Source organism: Ooceraea biroi, chromosome 9 (genome assembly GCF_003672135.1).
Source record: "Ooceraea biroi isolate clonal line C1 chromosome 9, Obir_v5.4, whole genome shotgun sequence".
Taxonomy (NCBI): Eukaryota; Metazoa; Arthropoda; class Insecta; order Hymenoptera; family Formicidae; genus Ooceraea; species Ooceraea biroi.
Genome location: NC_039514.1, coordinates 3,398,405 through 3,418,212, shown reverse-complemented (window position 1 = coordinate 3,418,212; position 19,808 = coordinate 3,398,405). Strand labels below are relative to the sequence as shown.

The window sequence follows — 19,808 nt, the reverse complement described above, 5'->3', positions numbered from 1 at the left end:
AGATACGTAGTAATTCGATGATTCAAGCTCCCGTACTCATGAAACCTAAGAAAGCGCACCCTTTTTATCCCTCGCGTTATCACCCGGAGTGATAATGCACTCAGTTGGAAAAGCGCCCTTACAGTGTTCTCGCTTGTTACGTTCCTGCGAAATACGTCGTGCCGACGCGTGCTTCGGCCTGTGCGAGGGCGTATTAGCAAGAGAGACGCAACGGACGTACAGTGGAGGGGCGAAGAGTGGAAGAGGGGAGATATACAAGAGGACGGAACGCAGTGGAACAAGCATAGCAGGTCGAGCGACCGAGCGAGTATGAGCTATGTTTCGCGACAGGTTGACGTACAGTGCTCCGACAAAGTTGACTTTACGGATTCCGTATGAAACTTTTGTGAGAATACACGTATATGCATAATAGTGTACAGTTAAATCTTCAGTTAAAATTTTAAATGAAAATAATCTAATAATCCTCACGAAATAGTGCATAAATCTGTGATTGAAAATTACCCTCGTCACGCAAGATCATGAGTGAATGTCTAAAGACATGCGATGACCAATTATAGAATAAACGCATTAATATATGTATTCGATTAAAAACGGAATACATATTCTCCGAAGAAAACTGACATTCAAATGATCAGATGATTTTCTGATTAAAGTGATGTTAGTTTTTACAATGATCATTTCTACATGTGATGATAATCATTCTTGCGACACGTATTATGCAGCTAGTGAAGAGAGATCGAGAATGCGTGCGACAGTGTGTCACCACTAATGCAAACAATATCCCTATCCTACATTGTGTCGTATCGGTGATATATTCATGATAATCAGAAAATGATGTCAGTCGCATAAATCACAGTAAATAAAAACGCTATTTTATGTAACGAAATATCATAAACCTCAAAGTCAGTAGATTAATTATTTCTCCCAACAATTACGACATTATTTGCAATGTAATTGTAACATTTAATCTTTATAATGAATGTGCCGTGATATATGTACCGTAATACGTAAAAGTAAATTTTAAAAAATAAAAGAGACTGCGATTAAAATTTGTATCAGTTGAATAACGATCTTTACGCATTGATTTACTGCAATATCACTCAAAATATCAAGATTACATGTTAAATAAATATCGTTTCTTTAAAAAATAAAAAAATTAGATATAAATTCAAACAGCAGGCTTATACATTGAGGAATGAAACGCATTTACAATATCGATAACAGCCACACGACGATCATAAACGTGAAACTTGCGGCGCAACGAATTGCTGTTGCCTGTACCAGCCGGTAGGTTTTCAACGAACACGGTTGCGACGAATGACCGAATGGCATGAGGACTTCTGTCCTCTTTTTGTCTGCACTGCTTCCTCCATTATCGATATGAGATGGAACCGAAGGGCAACGTCGCGGCGTTTCGCACACCGTGACAACGTCGCAACAGCATAGCAGCGGGTTCCTCTCTTCCTTTTCGGAAGTCTATCTTGCTCTCGCATCTCTGTGGCCGGGAAGAACCCCCCCTCGGGCACGAATGTTTCATGGAAAATGAGCGCGATCGTTTCCGTGTGATGGCGTTCATGTCGGTGTATCGAGGAGAAATGTCGGATATGATTTTGCGAGTTTCGTGCCATCGCAGCAAACGTGTTTGTAACGAGCTTGTTACACGAGTTATTTCAAAATAGGCTAGCGTGAATCATCCGTTGTTGGAATAAATTGAAATGAAGTCACAGTTCTCCGAAAGATAAATGAACTTTTAAAATAAGTGAGTCGACACAGACAAGTTGATCTCCGCATCTGTTGATACTGATTTGATCTAGCGATACTAATAGCGATGAATCAGTTGGTTAAAGTTACGTATTCTTTTCTTTTATGTCTTGCTCGAATCGAACAGAGGACGGAAAAAGTCAATCTTTCGAAAAAAAACAAAAAAAAACGCTAAAAGTATAAACGTCCTACGAAATGTTAGCCAAGAAATGCGTTTAGTGATTTACGCAGAGAACGCATATTTCGGATTGCAGTTGATTCACTGTCTACGACGACAAGAAACGATCGGAGCGTCTCGAGTACGCAGCCTCCTAGACCTTGCAATGCCGCCGCCACTCGATCGTAGAAAACACCGTCGTGTGGCAGCAAGAGGCACGGCTGTCTGACGCGATAGCAACACAGTGGTCCCCTCCACTCTGCGGCGAGATCAGCGCGACTCTCCCCTCCTCGCACTCCGCGGCCCCCACCAACGAGCCCCCAATAGGTCGCACACTCATTAGCCCAGTCGCGCGCGACTTCCCCTCCCTCTCCCTATTCCACGGGCCGCACGTCGGCGAGCGATCAGCTGGTCGGCCACGCGGCGTTGCCTCGTTGTCTTGGCTTGCGCTGTACGCGCCGGACGGCCACGCGGTTTTCTGTGTACGTTGCTTCAGCGAGAGCCGGCAAGCGGAGAGGCGCGCGCGCGCACGGTACTCTCACGAAAGGTTAGGTGCAACCCGGCGCCCCGTGTAAACGGCGCGACGGCCGACACGGTGCAAGGACGCGCTCGCGGTCGGATTAAGCCGCATTCACACAGCGCAACCGTCAGCGCCACTTAACAATCAATTAAATTAGGATAATGATAATATAACTTTATGGAATTTATGTAGTATAGTTGTTAAGTTCATTATTCGTTATCACTCGATGATCTAACAAGCATTCGAGCAATGAAAATGGTTTTTGTGAAAGTAACTCTGTAGGCTAAATTAGTAGATTAACAGTTGCTTACGCAAGACATGTTTACGTGTAATAACATTGATCGACAAGATCTAAGAAATGGTCAAAATGATCGATCCTTGCATTCTCTTTCGAGTCTTCATTCACACTTGTGCTAGAAACACGTATGAATAAACGAAGAAAACGCTGATCAACAAATCTTAAGTATATAATCTTTTCTAATGATGAGCAAGATTCTACTATAAACAATCAATTGTTACAGTCGAGTATACGAAAGTTGCCGATTTCCATGTTAAACTCGCCGATGTGGTCGACATTAGCGAGTGCGCGACGACGAGCAAGCTCATTGTGAAAGTTACGACATAACCGTGCTGACTATTCCCGCAGGTCAACAGCGTGCGCGCGATACAATCTCTCTTCCTCTCTCTCTTTTTCCTTTTCGCGCTGTCTCTTGCGTGCATATCTCCGTCGCTCACAAGGCGTATTAAGTACGACACGTAGTATAGATGTTTACCCAAGGCCAGTTTATAATATCAGAAAAGTTCGCGGATGAAACTGAGTTTTGTAAACAAAATATTAAATAACGAAGACACGATTTCAAATTTACTGCGAAATACAAAATTGTTTAGAGGAAAGGCGCCGAAACTGACACAGAACTCCTAAAGAGACATACCCCTACTTCTCAGAAAGTAAATGTCACACTTTATCAAAACTAATATAAACGCGATCTATTTAGTTAGTTAATTAGTTAGTTATTAAGAACTCATAGTTTATATATATATTTCTTGTTTGTTTATATGCTAAATGAGCTTATATCGAGTTGAAAGTTCTTGAAGTTCGAAAGTTTTTTTTCTATAAATTTTCGATAAGTTCTTTGACAAATTACGTAGTTTAAACGGTAGTTATATTTTTATAATATCAAGTTCTTCTACACATGCTTGTAGCTTTCTAAACATATTTTATTTTTATCTTTATTACTTTTTTTTGCGGTACGATTTCAAAGATTTAGAATTTAAATTTGAGAGTTTGCCGTAAATCGACATATTCTATAGGATACATGCGCCAACATAACCTCTGCGATCAACATAACCCAATTTCGAAACTTGACTACATAATACTCTGCTGCCAGTGATTCGATGTGATTTTTTCAATTGTTACTTAAAATTCTGTTTGCACACAAATTGACATATATAAATTTTACAATTGTACTTTGCCAATTTTGCTTTAAAACCAAAGAATTTACTTGTATTTATTTGGTTTTTTTATAGATGCCTCGCACACAAAAAAATGTAGCACCAAAAGAAATATTAAAGTTTAAATAAATTTATATTACAGAATCGTTTGATGTGTTATTTGGACCATTTATTTAAATATATTATCACATTTTTAACGTTTCATAATTTTTAATAGGTATGTCGGTTTTGGCACCCAATTTCTCAGAGCTCAGTTTTCGTGTGTCGTAGAAGAACATGATTTTTTAAAAAACTAGAAGCGATATTATAAAAAATATTATATCATCTAATAGGAGGCAGTCTCTAGTGTATATATGCAAATATACGAAAATTTTTATTTCGAGCTTTAAGTAAAAGATAACTCCCAAAAACAAAATGGTATGTCGGTATTGACGCTTTTCCTCTAAATGCACTGCATTATTTTTGTTAAAATAATAAAATCACAGTTCTGACGACCAATCACTGGCAAATTTATTCATCCAAAAAAAACGGCGTTACTGAAAGTTGAGATTGGTATCATGTTAAAATAATGTTGCTAGGGAGATTTTACGGTTTGAACTGGATTTTGTCCAAGTTCACGAACTAATACCGTGCATAATGACAAGTATGACAAATAATGTCGGCAGATGAAGATGTGGAATGTCAACATGTCGTTCGCCTAGAAATCAGAGTGATGGGACGCTACGATTAACCCCTGTAACATGTTATATTATTTTTGCGATTATGATTGAAGCCTCGTATCGCAAGTAAAACAAATTTCCCAACGCGACGCTTCATCATCCGTTTAATATTTCTATAAATCGCGACTTTAGCATTACGCAATATCGTCGTGACGCAAGAAATGTTTGTCTCCGTGTCTGTCATCGCAACACGATCTCTCAGGTGCCTTAATACTTTGTACCCAGAGAGACACTCGAGTATAGCGTGCTATTAGATTAAAGAATTTCCATTTTTTCGGACTATTCCTTCAGCAAAATTCAAAGTACAGAATTTATGAGAACTGCGCATTAAGAGTCAAGTTACATTATATATGCGAAATTATTATTACATTTACATAGATTGTACCATTGCAGCGCGATCTTGTATTTTGAAACTGACATAAAATATTCACTCATCAATAATACATGCGCAACTTTGACGCGAAGTATATTGGAACAAATCTCGTATAAAAGGATCGCTTTCTCGTAAATAAAACGAAACTCTTAAAGCGCGAGGAACTATTTCGAGACCGGTTCTTATCGATACGTCGCGTATTTGCCGCGAGCAACTGAATCGCCGTTCTGACCAAGAGATAAGGCTTATCGTCACGACGATGCAACATTGTCGAACGCGTGTTGTTATTCGACCGAACGTTATGACAGTAACGCATACTGCACGCGATTAACGAACGAAAGGCAATACGATCTTCTTGATTCTTCCCGAGGTGTACGTTACTTATACTATCGCACAGGGAGAAGATTCAGAAGATTCGAAAGACCGCAACGCGACGCTTCCTCTAACGAATGATGCCTCTTTTAACGCTTTTTCGCGACCTTCAGTTATGCCATCTCTAATCTGATTTGTAGTGAACCATGTTTCTTCGTTATGCCTGACATTATCCGACATAACGGCGACAAAAGTCTTGTCTAGCAACTTGCGCGATTCATTTCGGATGATTCATTCAATCCGATGATCGAGAGTAAATTCGCGTAAATTCGCCGTACGACTCGCCGTCTGTCGGCGGCGGGCAATATAACAGCCAGGGTGGGGCTCGGTGATCACACGGACATCGGGCAAACACTTAACGTAGGTAGATCAGTAACGATCGAAAGCCGACTCTAGTTCCTACACGTGGCACTAGGTGGTCGCTGGGAACTCCCCGCTCAGACGGACAGAAAAAAGCGGATACGCGGATGCTGTGCGTCCGACTTTATCCGCGGAGAGGCGCAGGATCCCGTGTTCCTGTCCAACTGCGTTAACTACGTGGCTTCGACAGACCAGACGTACTAAAACGAAGCGATGTAGAAATCGACGTAGACGTGCGGTAGGCACGTCTTGAAATAACGTGACGATTTTATCCGGGATTGCCTTCTACACTTACACTTTTCCAGTTCAACTGTACCGCGGTATACGTAGATACGTGTAAATGGCCGCGACCGAAAAAATGTCGGCGAGTTTAGTAACGGGGGATGACCGTCGCGTTGTTGCCATCGTCACCGTTCATTCACCTCTTTCGAAGAGGCAAGATAAATGAGTGAACGATGAATGGACGTTCATGCTAAAAATTTAACATGCTCAGTATGAGTGGTGATTAATTCCAACGACTTAAAAAAATTCAGTTTTCGGATCCCCAAAAAAAGATTTGAATCTAGACACGTTTGTTTTCAAAAAAAGAAGTCTTACTACAAAAACAATCCTTGACCTGATTCATGTAATTAATCATTATTAAAGTCATAAGCTAATGACATCTGCATATTCACACTGATGTAATGCCGAAACATCCCCATCATAGTCCGACGTTATTACCATCGAAGACTCGTGAAATATGTAATGGCTTCCCGATTCGTCCTCTCGAATTAGAATGCTAACTGAATGCCAATTGAGTTGTAAAATATTGACGGCACGTCTCTCACTGAAATTGTACGTTAACTGCGACTAAAATAGCCGTAAGTATGTAATACGAAATACAATCATGTAAATTTGTTTTATCTATCCTTGTCGACGCTATAAATTTTTTATCTAGGTTTGGTTCTTGATTACAACGTCCTGGACACTGCAAATTAGTGATTCTATAAATTCCTATATAGCTCGACCTGTTTTCTTATGGAAAACGGAAATGCAATCTCTAGACTTCCTCAAAACATTCAGATAAAAATTAATAAGATATAGCGACGACGTAAGTTTTAAGTGAATTCGCGTCAATTGACAATCGGTAAAAGAATGCCGATTTCATGCGATAAAACTCTTTGCGCCTTGCAGGTATCTTGTTCAAACTACTTCATTCAGATAATATTTCAGTAACTGAGATGCGTGTTTATTTTGTAAAATAATTAAAATAATTGCTTATTGTTTTTATAGCAAATATACAGATGTTTCAGACACCGTGTACTTCCGCAGATTTAATGTATACTTTAATGAGTACTTAAAGAACTTTCCTCAATCACGTCTTAAAGCCATTTGATACATAGAGTTCTTCTTACAATTCGATTTTTCCTTTATACATAAATTTCTTTATCTTCGACGTCTCGACAAATAACTATCCTTATTGTTTCAGCAACTTTAGTTACATCCGAGCGGAATATCACGATCGGAAATGTACCAAAGTCTACTGCAAATGTTACTGAACCACGCCTGATCAGTCAGAGACAGACGCTTGCTATCTGTTCGGCAATGCGAGTTCGGCTATTTTCAGCGTGTTTGAAATTCGTAGTATGCGCTCTTCGAGCTGATAACACGTAACGTTATCCTAGTATTGTGAGTCGCACAATATCGAAAAGCCAGTACATTGATAGTTCGATAAGCATTTCCATCTACCGTACTTCTCGCGACGCACGAAACGACCGGGAGTCCAGGCGAACAAGGACGGGAGAGCACACGATCGCGAACGGAACGGGACGAGAGGGCGACAAGTATTTCCCTCCTCCTCCCCTCCCCCTCTTGTTTGCATCGTTCTACTATAAGCATCGATATATCAGCAGTCGGCGAAAGAAGTTCAATGTGGCGGTAAAAGCGGACGGTAATGCAGATTGCTAGCTCTCTGGGCGTCTCCCGTTACCGCGTTGCATCGCCCGGTGCACATCTCTCGAATGCTCCATCCGTCCACCTCGCCGTCGGCCGCTTTTCGCCGTCAGCCGCCTCGCGCCGTCGGCCGCTTCGCCGTCCGCCGCCTCGCGGCCATCGGCCGCTCATTGGCCGCCACTTCGCTCTCCGTTCCGAGAATTTCTAACTGATTAACCCTCTAACGTACACACACGGGAATCTGGAAGATTCGGGATCTACGGATGTATCTAACAAGACAAATCTGTAGCTATTGTGCGGCACGATAAAATTAATAATCATCATTCTCTGATCGAGAAGAGAAGAGTTATGCTAGGTTCAGTGAGACATAACTAGTATTTGATTTGAATCATTAGTTCACGCAAAAGCGATTGTTCCCTCAATGGAAACTAATATGGCGTTATTTGCCGTCCGTTATACATTGACTGAACATGTCGGATTATAACAAGCACGCCTAAGGTTGCATTTTCACGAGCCGCTGAAACCGATCGTTTGAGCGACAAAAAGGATCACATGACGACTTTTGTCGCGGTAACTTTGTACATGAAAAAGGATAGGGACGACAAAATTGAAAGTTGTGCTAGAGGTTTCGCATTTTTAGTGTTTTATTAGTACTGTCAGTATTATTAATGTATTGTTGTTACGACTTCTAGAAAAAAGAAATATTATAATTGGGTATTAAATTATGATTCGAGAAGGGGAAATAGAATTTCGAAATATTATAATTTCGTTTTTGCCGTTTCTGTAATAATACATGCCGTTGTTATTGTAATAAGAAGTCAAAAAGATATTATTTAGAAAAAACGTTTGGATTGCACCACTGAATATTAACTTATGAATTATTTTCGCACGTTATCAACGCAACTGGAGGACTTGCTACAAAAGTGTTGCATCGCAACTGCGTGAGCAGACATTTGTCAGAGTCAGTGCTGAGGAACGTTTGTGTTTAACTCGAAGATTTGTTTTATTACAATTCTTGGTTCTGCAAGATTACACGATCAACACGGTCAAGGTTGCACTGCAAAACGATCACGGCAGCATTTTCACTTGCAGTCGCTTGTCACAGTGCATCAGCGTTTCACGGCGTTTGAACGGTAACGCTTTGTAATTGCATCGGTTCGAATTACAAAATTGTAATTGCCAGATCACGAGCGGCAAATATATCGACAATTCTAATCGCTTGTTTTATTGTTAGCGACACGTGAAATTATACCTTAAGAGCTCTCTCTTATCGCTGTTTTTCGAGCAGCTGAACTCTCGATGTATAAAATTTCTGCGAGACAGAGTCGATGGACGAGCAAAGGCATTGCGCCACGGAAGAATGCGCGACGATTCATAAAAAGTCTGTGAGTAGCGAAGAAACGATACCAGTTTCGAAGTTCCGAGAACGGACAGTCCGCCATAACAATCATCGGGGAAGGCTGGAAAAACACCAACCACGTTCACGGCGGGAAAGAGAGAGAGATTCCTCGGACAGGAGGACTCCGAGAGTTCGCTCGTCGTTTCTACGATGCCTGTGTGTATTCGGCGTCCACGAGGCTTGGTAGGTATGTAGAAACCTTCCATACAATGCGCGTGGTGCTCACTTACTATCGAAAGGATCAATACGGGGGACATACACCGACTTGCTTGCTAGCTGGCTTGCCTACCTGCCTGCCTGCCTGCTTTGCTTGCTCGTTCATGAATCTCCCTCGTTTGCAAGACCATGGGTCACGCAGCACCTTCGTGGGATATACATTTCGAGGAACACGAGAATTCTACGGGACATTACTACTCTTTTAGAAAATATCGATTACAAATCGATAACAGTATATATGTTTCATTGCCCGATTTTCGATATCGAGCCGTTGAATTGTAGAGTTTTCTCTCGTAAGTCCACATTTTCAGGAAATATTTTATCTTTTTAAAATTTTGAGATTTTGAAAATAATAAATATTCTGATCTATAATCAATACAAGTTTTCATCGATGGCGCAGCAACTGACATAAGACTCTGTAGAAAACTAAATTTTATTCGAGTCATCAAGAGTAATGTTCAGTCCACAGAATCTAGTTCAAAGCACGAGCGTCGATGTACGGTCTCGAGGCTCGCGTCTTTTCGATCAAGAAAAGCGAGAGCTGCCGAGTTGTCCAGCTATCGAGTTTCTTCGAAGCGCGGAACGGGGAACAAACGGAGGTCACCCTACCAGGGGTGTAGCATCGGGACAGTGCCCTTCACCCTCCTCGGCCAACCGCGTCCTGTAATCGGAGGAACTCGGCAGCTCTCGTGTGTTCTCGCAGGACTATAACACGACGCGAGAGCAGGACAAGGTTCGCGAGAAACGATCCGCAAATTCGTTCGCACCAGCGTTGCCAACCATAACCAGGGCTATATTTGCATCACAATTAGTTACGACGGACCTGCTGCTACAAGTAGCATATTTTGTTGCACAAAAGCGCGCGTTGCTAATTTATCTTATCTCGATCCTTGTAACAATTTCGAGAGAATTAGAATTTCGAAAAGTATGAGTCATCGCGCAAATATGCATTTATGCGACGTGCTGTCTTTACAATGACGTTGTATTTCAAGGTTTCTGTAAATACACAAAGGATGCCACCTCTTCCCTTCGTTGGCGTTGGGGCGAGTTCTCTCGCCCCGCGTTAAACCTATTCCGTACTGCGTGCCAAAACTCCCTGCCGGATAAACAGATTAATACGTGGTAACGTATATTATCCGCAATGAATTTCGCTGGCCTTCGCCCGCGAAGATCTCAGCTTCCCCTCTTCCCCATCGCTGCTCTCTCGCGCGCCGTTGCCCCACCGTTTGCTTCATTGTTCAGTCGGCCAATCACGCCCACGGTTAAGGAGAGCTTGCGGCATCGCGCGTGGCGCTCGTGCGTTCTCGCCCGACAGACGAGACGGTCCGATTAGGCCGAATTCGCACGAGTTCGCTACCGAGCGACGAGCGACCGAGCATTGCGGGCAAGGGGAGCGGAGGAGGAGGTAAAACGATGCAAGGAAGAAACGAGAAAGATAGGAGAAAGACGAGGAAAGAAAAAAAGAATCCGCGCGCGAGTCGATGCGATCTACGAAGCGAGGTGCGCAGAATGGAAGGAAAGGGGCATTCATGGGCAACGGTTGGAAACAAACTGCTAAGGTACTTTGATTCCTGCGTGTCCATGGGAGAAGTCCGTAAAGAGTCGATAATATCACGGCGATCGATGGATCACTGGCTTTTTCATACTCCGTTATATGTTTGTGAAATTAAATCAAACTGAATTGTTTTTATGATAATAAATTGTCCTTTCTTATCGAAAACATCATTGCGATAGTCTATTTCGTGCGATTACAAACTTTTAAAAATAATTCAACAATTTATGCTGTAATGTCTCTTATGCCTAATATTTGAACGTGAAGTAAGGATACAGGATATTAACGACTCTATGAGGTCTCGCATGAAACTAGGGCAGTGTGATCCGAGGAGGGGCAGGAAACCACTGATCCGGTTTAATTAATCAAGGTTGTCAGTACAACTAATTCTGGGCGATGAGTGAAGATAAATTCTATGATCGTTATCGTGAAATCGCGAGCGATGCAACATTCTGCCGCTCGACGCAGCGACTCAGCTGGGAGCGGCGGCGGCGAGACCCGTCGTCGTCAGCGGCTACGTCCCAAGTGGCGAGAGCGGCCAGCGGGTGGCGGCGCGCGGCAGGTGCAGCTGACGGCGCGGGCGGATAGGAGGTGGAAGAGCGGAGCGTGCTTTCGGTTCCTCCCGACGCGAGACGACGCGACACGATCGTCGCCGCTCGACTGGACGGCGGGCGCGGAGTGTGTATAAATAGGCGGCACGTCGACCGACCGTCTGGTCTCTCACCGGTGTTACGCTATTGCATGCACACCACTCGTGTGCTACGCAGGGGTGGTTTTCTGGTATCGACTCATGCCGCGCGTCTCTGCATTACCGACACCGACAACAACGTAACGCGGAACCGACTTGGGAGATATATCCATAGGGGTTTTCCTGGCCGGAAATACTTCCGGAAAATTTCTACGTTACTTTCAGCAATGTCGCTTCGAACATGTTTTCCCGTCACGTGCTATTTCCAAGCGCTCGTAGATCGAGTGGCTCGTAATACTTGTGAGACTTTATTTGAGAGTGGGATTAAATTAAAAAAAGATTATAGAGTAGTAACGGCTATATCGACAAAAAACAGCTCGTGTATAAAACAGTCCCCTTATCAATCTAGTACGCTTTAACAGCATGACACGCGCACGCGATTTATTTGACACGATGACATGACATGAATTTTTTACTGACGAATATCGTGTAGACTATACGGTATCTTTTCGAGGCCTGATTGGTCCAGCGAGAAACCGGCGACCAACGGTTTGCCGCAGAGAGCGCGTCACATCGATCGTGAAACCAGAAGCTTCTCGCGAAATCCTGCGGAGCGTTCAGGAAAACACTGTGCTCATTTCACTCACAAAATAACCATCATTTTATCATGGCAAAGCAAACATATGTTTCACTAGTTGCGTGATCCGGTAATACGGTTTGGATTATACATGTTAATAGGGAATAGATTACTATAAAATCGTATTTGTAGAGGCAGCAAATTAGAGATAATTAAAGACTGGATATTATTATTAATCGAGTCGGCTGATTCAGCATCGAAAAATTAGCAGCGGTGTGAATCTCCGTTAAACGAAAGTAATTAAACGTGTAACTGCGGAACGGAAAGAGACAACGAGACAGACAGGGCCAGACGGAGAGCCGCGATTGGCGGCCCGATAATGCGAGAGGTCCAATTAGCGCGCGTAACGCTACGCTCCGCGCTCGTGCCGAACTCGCGCGACAACGGCATTATGAATATGCGGAGGGATACGGTGATACGCGCACGCTGTTGCCAGATTTTTTACATCACGTGTCCCCGCGTGCTCCGATTAATCGTGAGCGACGCGCGGCGTAGTGCTTGCGTACGCCTTAAAAGCGCCCGAAGGCCATTACGTAAGCATCGACTACGTTTTCGCCGTATCTCTGTTCTGCAATACCTCGTCATCGATCTACGATTTGCATTTTCAGGCTCGGCAACTCTTCCCTCAAGAACTCTTTCTTTGAAAAAAGAAACGAGGAACTTCCAAATACGATCCATGAATGCAACTTTTCCGAATTATCGAGCTTACATTTTGTAAGATAATCGAGAAGGTTGAAGGTTAAAGCTTGAAAATTGATCGAAGCTAATGTCGGTTGCCGAGCAATAGACCGTGGATAGATACAGAACGTGAAATATACTTTGAACCGTTAATACAAACTATTGGTACAACAACGAGGAGAGTTTCGCTTTCCGGCGATGACCCGGCCATAGTGCTCGCAGCAAAGCGGAGCCTGGACATATCGTAGTGATTGGGATCAATACGTTTAACCACACTACCACGCAATAACACCCCTGCTCGTCCCCTTTCCTCCATCGACCTCACTCCGTCCGTCTCGCCCTTCGCCTCTTGCTTCCGCTCCTTCCGTCCGTTTCGCCTCCGTCGACCTTGCGGCAAATTCTTTCGTGTATCGCGAAAACCTGCATTAAGCCTCACGAAGGCGAATTTACACACATCACTCGATAATTTTCTTCGCACCATTTTCTAAGCATCGAACGAATAATCTAACAAAGAATAAGACTAACAAAGCTGGAAATTGAACTTGCAATAATTCAAGTTTAATAAATGTCGCCTTAATCGATCGTGCAAATTGACATTGCGAAGAAATGGCGGATTGGCAACAAGAATAAAATAAAATTTCATACTACTGGCTAACAACGAGAATGCAAGAATTTATCAGATATTCGAGAGAGATCGTTATCGCATTATAATCCTAGCACAACTTATACATCGAAAATATAAATGAACACGTGGAAGAAGAATATTAGCGAGATATCTGTAATAGCCGTAACTTGTACAAGTTACTTTGTCCGTCTCACAAATTCCTGATTATTCTCAGTGATCTTATTTGATTGACAGGATTCAAATTGTTTTAATACGAAGACAATGTAGATTAACAATGAGATTGAAGCAATAACTCCGATTGCGGAAGATTCTATCATGTATCACGACTTTTGTCTCAATTTTTATAGTTCATAATTGTTCGAATCTGGATTTTCAGTTTCGTTAATAACGAGCATCGGGTAATTAACACCAGTAACGAGCTAACGGATAATGAGGACGGTAATTCAATCGGTATTCGATGACTGTGTATTATTATCCAAATCTCTTATTTACGGTGGAATCAAATCGGATCGCGTCATTGCGGCTAAAGTGATACGCGGATACATTTCTGAATCAGCAACTGCTGTATTTCCGACGCGATACATCGCGTACTGTTAATCGGTGAATTGATTAATAAAACGTCCGTGAACGATAATCCTCGCTATGTTCCGTGCGTGATTAATCATAATCAATCGGCGATATATTTATCCCCGGGTCTATTTAATTCTGCAGAACGTTAGCGGAGTAAAAATGTAATAAAAAAATGTAATGTTTACGCAGAATTTTAGAAGTTGATTGAACCAATCGTCCGCGTATGTAGAATACGCGGCAACTCCTCGATTTTCCATGAATGAGGGCTCGACTTAAAGCTCGAATGGGATTATTCACGGGCATTCGGCGCATCCCGAAGCGGTCGGAGCCGCCATATTGTTACTGGATGCATTCGCCAGAAGACACCCACCACACCGGTACACCGACTCTAGACGCTAACTTTATACCTATTAAGGTCTGGGATCGATAGTGGGTACATAGTACGTGTATGTTGCGCGTACTAAATACTGTATTGCATGTCCGGGGTGGACGGGTGGTGACGAGTGGCTGGGAAATCTCTAGAAATCACTAAAAACGTCCATACGGAAAAGGAATTCTAGAAGGCGTGAATGTCGCGCATACCTCAAAGTCGAAGCGGCGGCCGTTCGATGGGAGCTCGAACGCCGTTCAAGCGTTTAATAACTTTAATAAGTGAATAATCGAGTCGATAAAAATCCCGGGTTTGGGTATCGCGCATGTAACGCGAATTTAATATCGCTCGCGCAATAAACATATAATGCAAGCGAGCTTGATTCACTGTTATTATGCGATCGTTGATATCACTATGCACCGCCATGTGTCGACGAGAGCACATGCAGGCTGCACAGTACGCGGAAAACTCGCTCGTTCATTACCAACCTGACGACAGCTTTTGCATCTTACTTTGATACATCTTTCTCTCTCTCTCTTTCACTCACCATATGGATATGGAGCATAACATATTAAAGCGTGCGTTTAGAGCAATTTCGGCCAACCTTGATTAACTCGTAACAAGGCTAATGAAGTATATACCTTTCTTACAATTCAGGATTTCAGCAAATCTGTTAATGCGACTCGTGGCTCCGTAGACGTAAATAGCAATAGAACAAGACACGAGTTTTGACTGTTGCGTAATCGCGGAGTGAAAGTAGTTGATTGATCAGAACGGATCGTGAAGTGGACCGGCAGGGCTTAGGTTTCTCATTGGATTACAATGCAGTTATCGAGAGTCAGCGATATCCGTTCAGTCATCTTGCGAAGCTGTTGTTGGGTCTTCGAAGCGAAAAAAGGTAAATGGAAAAGCTGTCGCTGGACATTCGAAACTTGAACGATCTCGCTTGTTAGGTTGTCGTCTTATTTCTACTTGAAAGTGGCCGTCTGCCAGCTCCTGATTACTTGTCGAGCACAACCTCGAGATTATGTTACGCGTGGACCAACGTACCTCTGATCAAGCAATCTGTTTTAACGCGAATCAAATAGGAGATTCGATTTGGCGTTCCAAAGGGTTAATTAAAGATCGTTTGGACGCAGGATACAGTGGACGACTGCTTCTGGAGCGATATCCAGCGCTGTAACTTACATGGAGAACGTCGGGTTTCTATGCGGACTTTGGGCAAATGGAATCGACAGGGAGTGGAAGGAGAGGAGAAGGGGTTGGAAATGGATATATATACATATATACAGAGTGCTGGGCTCCTCTCGATCGATCCTCGAAGGATGTGGAGACCAACAGAGGTGACTCCAAAAGAGAGAGAGAGAGAGAGAGAGAGAGAGAGAGAGAGAGAGGCAGAAAGAGAGGTAGAATGAGAGAGAGGAGGGCGAGGGGGAGAGGATGCAGAAGGCGAGGAATAGAAGAGAGGAGAGCGAGAGAGACTCGTCGAGAAAATAACTAATAGGGGTGGGGTAGCAAGAGACGCTGCGGATGTGAGCGGATGTGGCGAGGAAGGCAGCGGCGAGGTAAGGGGGTATAAGTTAGATAAGGATGAGAATATTGGGCCAAGTGGAAGGGAAACGAAGGGATGATGCTCGCGCTTGGAAACTACCTATGCCGTCGCCGCGCCGGTACGAACAGTACTGCAAAATGTCGGGTACCTACGGATTCCTTCCGCGCTCGCATATATATCGGGTGTCCCGGAAAAAGACACGGAGTATCGATAAAGATATTTCTGATATAATGCGAACGGCGGACGAGAGATGTGCGAGACGCAGTTTCAGGCGCAGGCAATTGCACTTGAAATGTGTCTCATGCCACGAATAAGATTACAAATTGGATTGATAGTGTGAGATCATTATCGATTCGAGCAATGCAACTTGCAATGCGCAATATCCGTTCAGACCAGTTGTGGATTATGAGCCGTGCAGCGAAACAATCGTGTAATCGTATAACGGGGATGCTACGAAGGCTTCATTCGACATTGTATAAATAGCACACCTTTGCGGCCTCTAGAATGTCTACAAATAGGGGACCGCGTTGTATAAACGGTTAGTAGACAAGTGGTACTAGAGGACAGGCGGCAACGACTTAGGTCTCACGTTCGGACAGGTATAAATCTTTGCCGTTGGACTTCTCTGACCGTGCGCGCAGGTCGATGCGGGATTTCTTCCTTTCGCATATCAGAGACAGAATAGAAAGCCAATGAACTTGGACTTTTTGTAGATGAATCTCAACTCCAAAGTGCAACGACGATAAAAATGGTAAATGATAAAAAAAATATACCTCATTCTATTTAAGTTGAAATTACTAATTAAGAGAGCGATCGATATCTTGATAGATCTGTAAACGATTAAGCCAGATAACAATATAAATTACGATGCATGTTTTCGTTGAGAGCAAATCTCGAGTTTTGTCACGAAGCAAGAAATTGTAACGTTTCTGACGCGATGCAAGAAGCTCGCCAAGCTTTGCTCGCACGCTGATGCATGCCGCATCATCGCGCAGTCGCGTGGGTGTGGGTGAAACTGCGTTTATGCGCGCACGCACAGTCTGCGTCCTTCAGTGAAAGGACGAAAAAGGACGAGCCGTGAACAAAGAGATACACAGAGTGGATCGAAGCGACGACACGAATTCTATTCGACGACATCGCGCCGAGAAAAAATCAGATACTCGGAAAACAGCGAGCTGTATACGTCGTGCAGCGTAACAGTCTATGACCGATATACTCGATAGACTCAAGCCTGTTGCATTGACATTACCGCGAAAGTAATGCCGGACGTTCGGCTGTCCCGATGTAAAAGAGGAGGTCGATGGCGACTCTGGACAAGTCGAGTTATCGCGAGCGAGGTATACCTGAGAAACAACCGCACTTCCAGTGGAGATGCGTCAATACGCCGTAGGTGCAGCAACTTATACGGAGTTTTAAGGGGCTTTCACGCGCGCGCGTATATCGCTGCGGTGCCCCATTGCGTTCTTAAATGAAAAGTTCAACCTCTAATCAGAAAGAAGAATAAAAAAAAAACAGGACTGACTGAAGAGATAGAAACAAATCTACAAGAGATGACTTATTAAGGCGATACTAATGCTATAAACACAGTCAGTGATGTGACGGTCGACATGGAGAAAGAGAGCGAGAGAATGAGAAAATGAAAGAGGAGAAAGAAGGAGAACCGGACCGTGACGTCGCCGACCATGTGAGAGCACCCTTAAGCGCGCCCCTCCCCCACTCGCTCGACCCAACGGGCGCGCGAGAGCGCGTCGGGCTCGCGCACTTGACTGCCGTGTTCTAAGTGAGAGCGCCACGTGACGTCGGTCGCGCTCGACCCCAGCCGCTGTGCTTCCGATAGCACGCGGGCCGATTGCTCGGCGCGCCGCGATTGGCCACACCTTTTCGTGTAACCGCACCGCTTCGGATGCGATATAACGATAATAGCGAGCAACGGCTCTCAGCAGCGACGCTGGTAGAGATGACGACGAGTCGGGACAGACAGCGGCATCACGATGGACGATGCCCGTGACGGATGCAAAATGCATGGCGTTACCACTTTGCGAGCGTACCTTACGCGCGATGTGCGGAGTGACCCGGCAACGTCGCCGGTCGGTTGGACGTATACGGGGTGTCGCATGGCGGACAACCATCATTTTATCCTTTCTCGACGAGTTTTTCCAGAGTGAGGAGTCTTCCTTGATCACTGCACTGAAATTCTCTCAAGAAGATGCGCGTATATTCGCTCTCAAAAACTAAAACGAATCACACGACGACGTTCAGAAGCGTTCAAATTGTAGATTATGTTTGTTCTCTACGCGAGATTTTCAGACGATAAAAATTGCCTGTAACCACGTGTCGAGAAGGGTCTCTGAGCTCTCGGCATATAACCTCTAATGTAACGCTAGTTTCCTTGGAATAAAAGCCTGTACCACATTTCGGATTCTAGCAGATAAAAAAAGACCAGAGAGTGCGAGAGATCGTAAAAAGAGTGGATAACAACGTTGCGAAATGGCGTAATGCGAATGCCGATTCGTGAGTCTTGTCCAATTCTTGGACAAACGACTCCTTTTATTACGCGTGCGACTCGTTTCGCGAAGATGAGGCGTATCAAGGCTTGACGGACCTAATCCCAGCATTTATTGGTACTATCTCGGCGACTTAATGATCGAATTTTTGTCCGGAGCCAGATGGAACGAGAAAGTCCAGGTGACAGAAAAGCGGAGGAATCACGTTACGACGTGCGTGACAGTACAAACGTGACAATACGTGGCAGTTTCGTCACAAACGTCGAGATAAGGGTTGACAGCGATGCACGTTGTCGGCCCCGAGCACGTGATAGTAAAGCGATAAGTGGAAAATTTGCGGACGAAATCTAACGCGCTTCGTCAATGCGTGGCGATTACTGCGATCACGTGCCTCACGAGCTAATTACTCGTCTTAGCCGTTAGAAGTCGATAAGGCGACGACGAGTATAACGTGTCGATAAAGCGCTAGCATGGATGAGCAATAATCTATTAAGCGAGTGTCGTCTAGCGAACGGTTCAACGTCGCACAGCACCATTATTTTGTAATATATCGATCTATTCTTTCCCCTCTCTTCGCGTGAACGTTCGAGGCGCAACGCAACGGTGAAAAAAAGAATATCTTTGACCAAGGCGAGAAAGTAGAAAAGACGTGTTGTAGGCAGCTCACCCTCGCTCCGAGAAAGCGAGCCTCCAATAACTCCTGCTTCCTTGGGTCCAGGGTGGCCTGAAAGTGCTCCATCTTGACGCCAGCGCCTGGAACAACAAGTCACAACGAATTACACTCCGACCTTTCGTCCGCGGCGTCGGTGAAGAAGAAAGCCGAAAAATCTGCAGTAACGACTGAAATGATAGATTGAAAATCTACGCTAAATCCGAGATTTACGCCACTACCGCGTAACCGTGCAAACGGTGCTGCCGGAAATTTCGGTCGATTTCAGATCATCATCGGACGGAGCGTTAGAACAAGTATGAAACAAAGATGCAAAAGGCAAAGGAGGAAATCGAGATTAAGCAAGAGCTAGCCGTGCGGAAAACGGAAAGAGAAACGGAATATCGCGAAAGCTTCCGGTATGCTCGGCAGCCGATATTAAATACCGGGTGGCGTTACATTACACGTCGCGCGATTGTGGGAGCATCTGCAGTTATTTGTGCAGTTATCTTGCTATTGTCGTTTCCGCACGTGCGGATCAGAAAACAAAATTACTAGATGGAAATCCCGAACGATACTAATTACGATCGCGTTTATCTCATCTTCCTCTCCTCCTCCTTCGCATTGAACGAAAGAATTGGATTCGAGTACGAACGAGAGACAGTAAATAGAAACTACCTTTGCAACTATCAATGCTTTGATCGCGGTATCGCCGTATCGCT

The 19,808-nt window shown here is 44.0% G+C and overlaps 1 protein-coding gene across 4 annotated transcripts in view; it reads right to left on the bottom strand.

The window, feature by feature from the left end:
• LOC105281291 (serine/threonine-protein kinase tousled-like 2) overlaps nucleotides 1-19,808 on the bottom strand; it is a 38,621-nt gene that overhangs the window by 12,352 nt on the left and 6,461 nt on the right. For 3 of the 4 annotated variants that reach the window (XM_011342388.3, XM_011342389.3, XM_020032298.2), the window contains one exon: nucleotides 19,105-19,190. The exons of the other annotated variant lie outside the window; for it this stretch is intronic. In XM_011342388.3, the coding sequence (XP_011340690.1) occupies nucleotides 19,105-19,190 (86 nt within the window). The remainder of the gene's footprint in view (nucleotides 1-19,104; nucleotides 19,191-19,808) is intronic. 4 annotated transcript variants of the gene reach the window in all.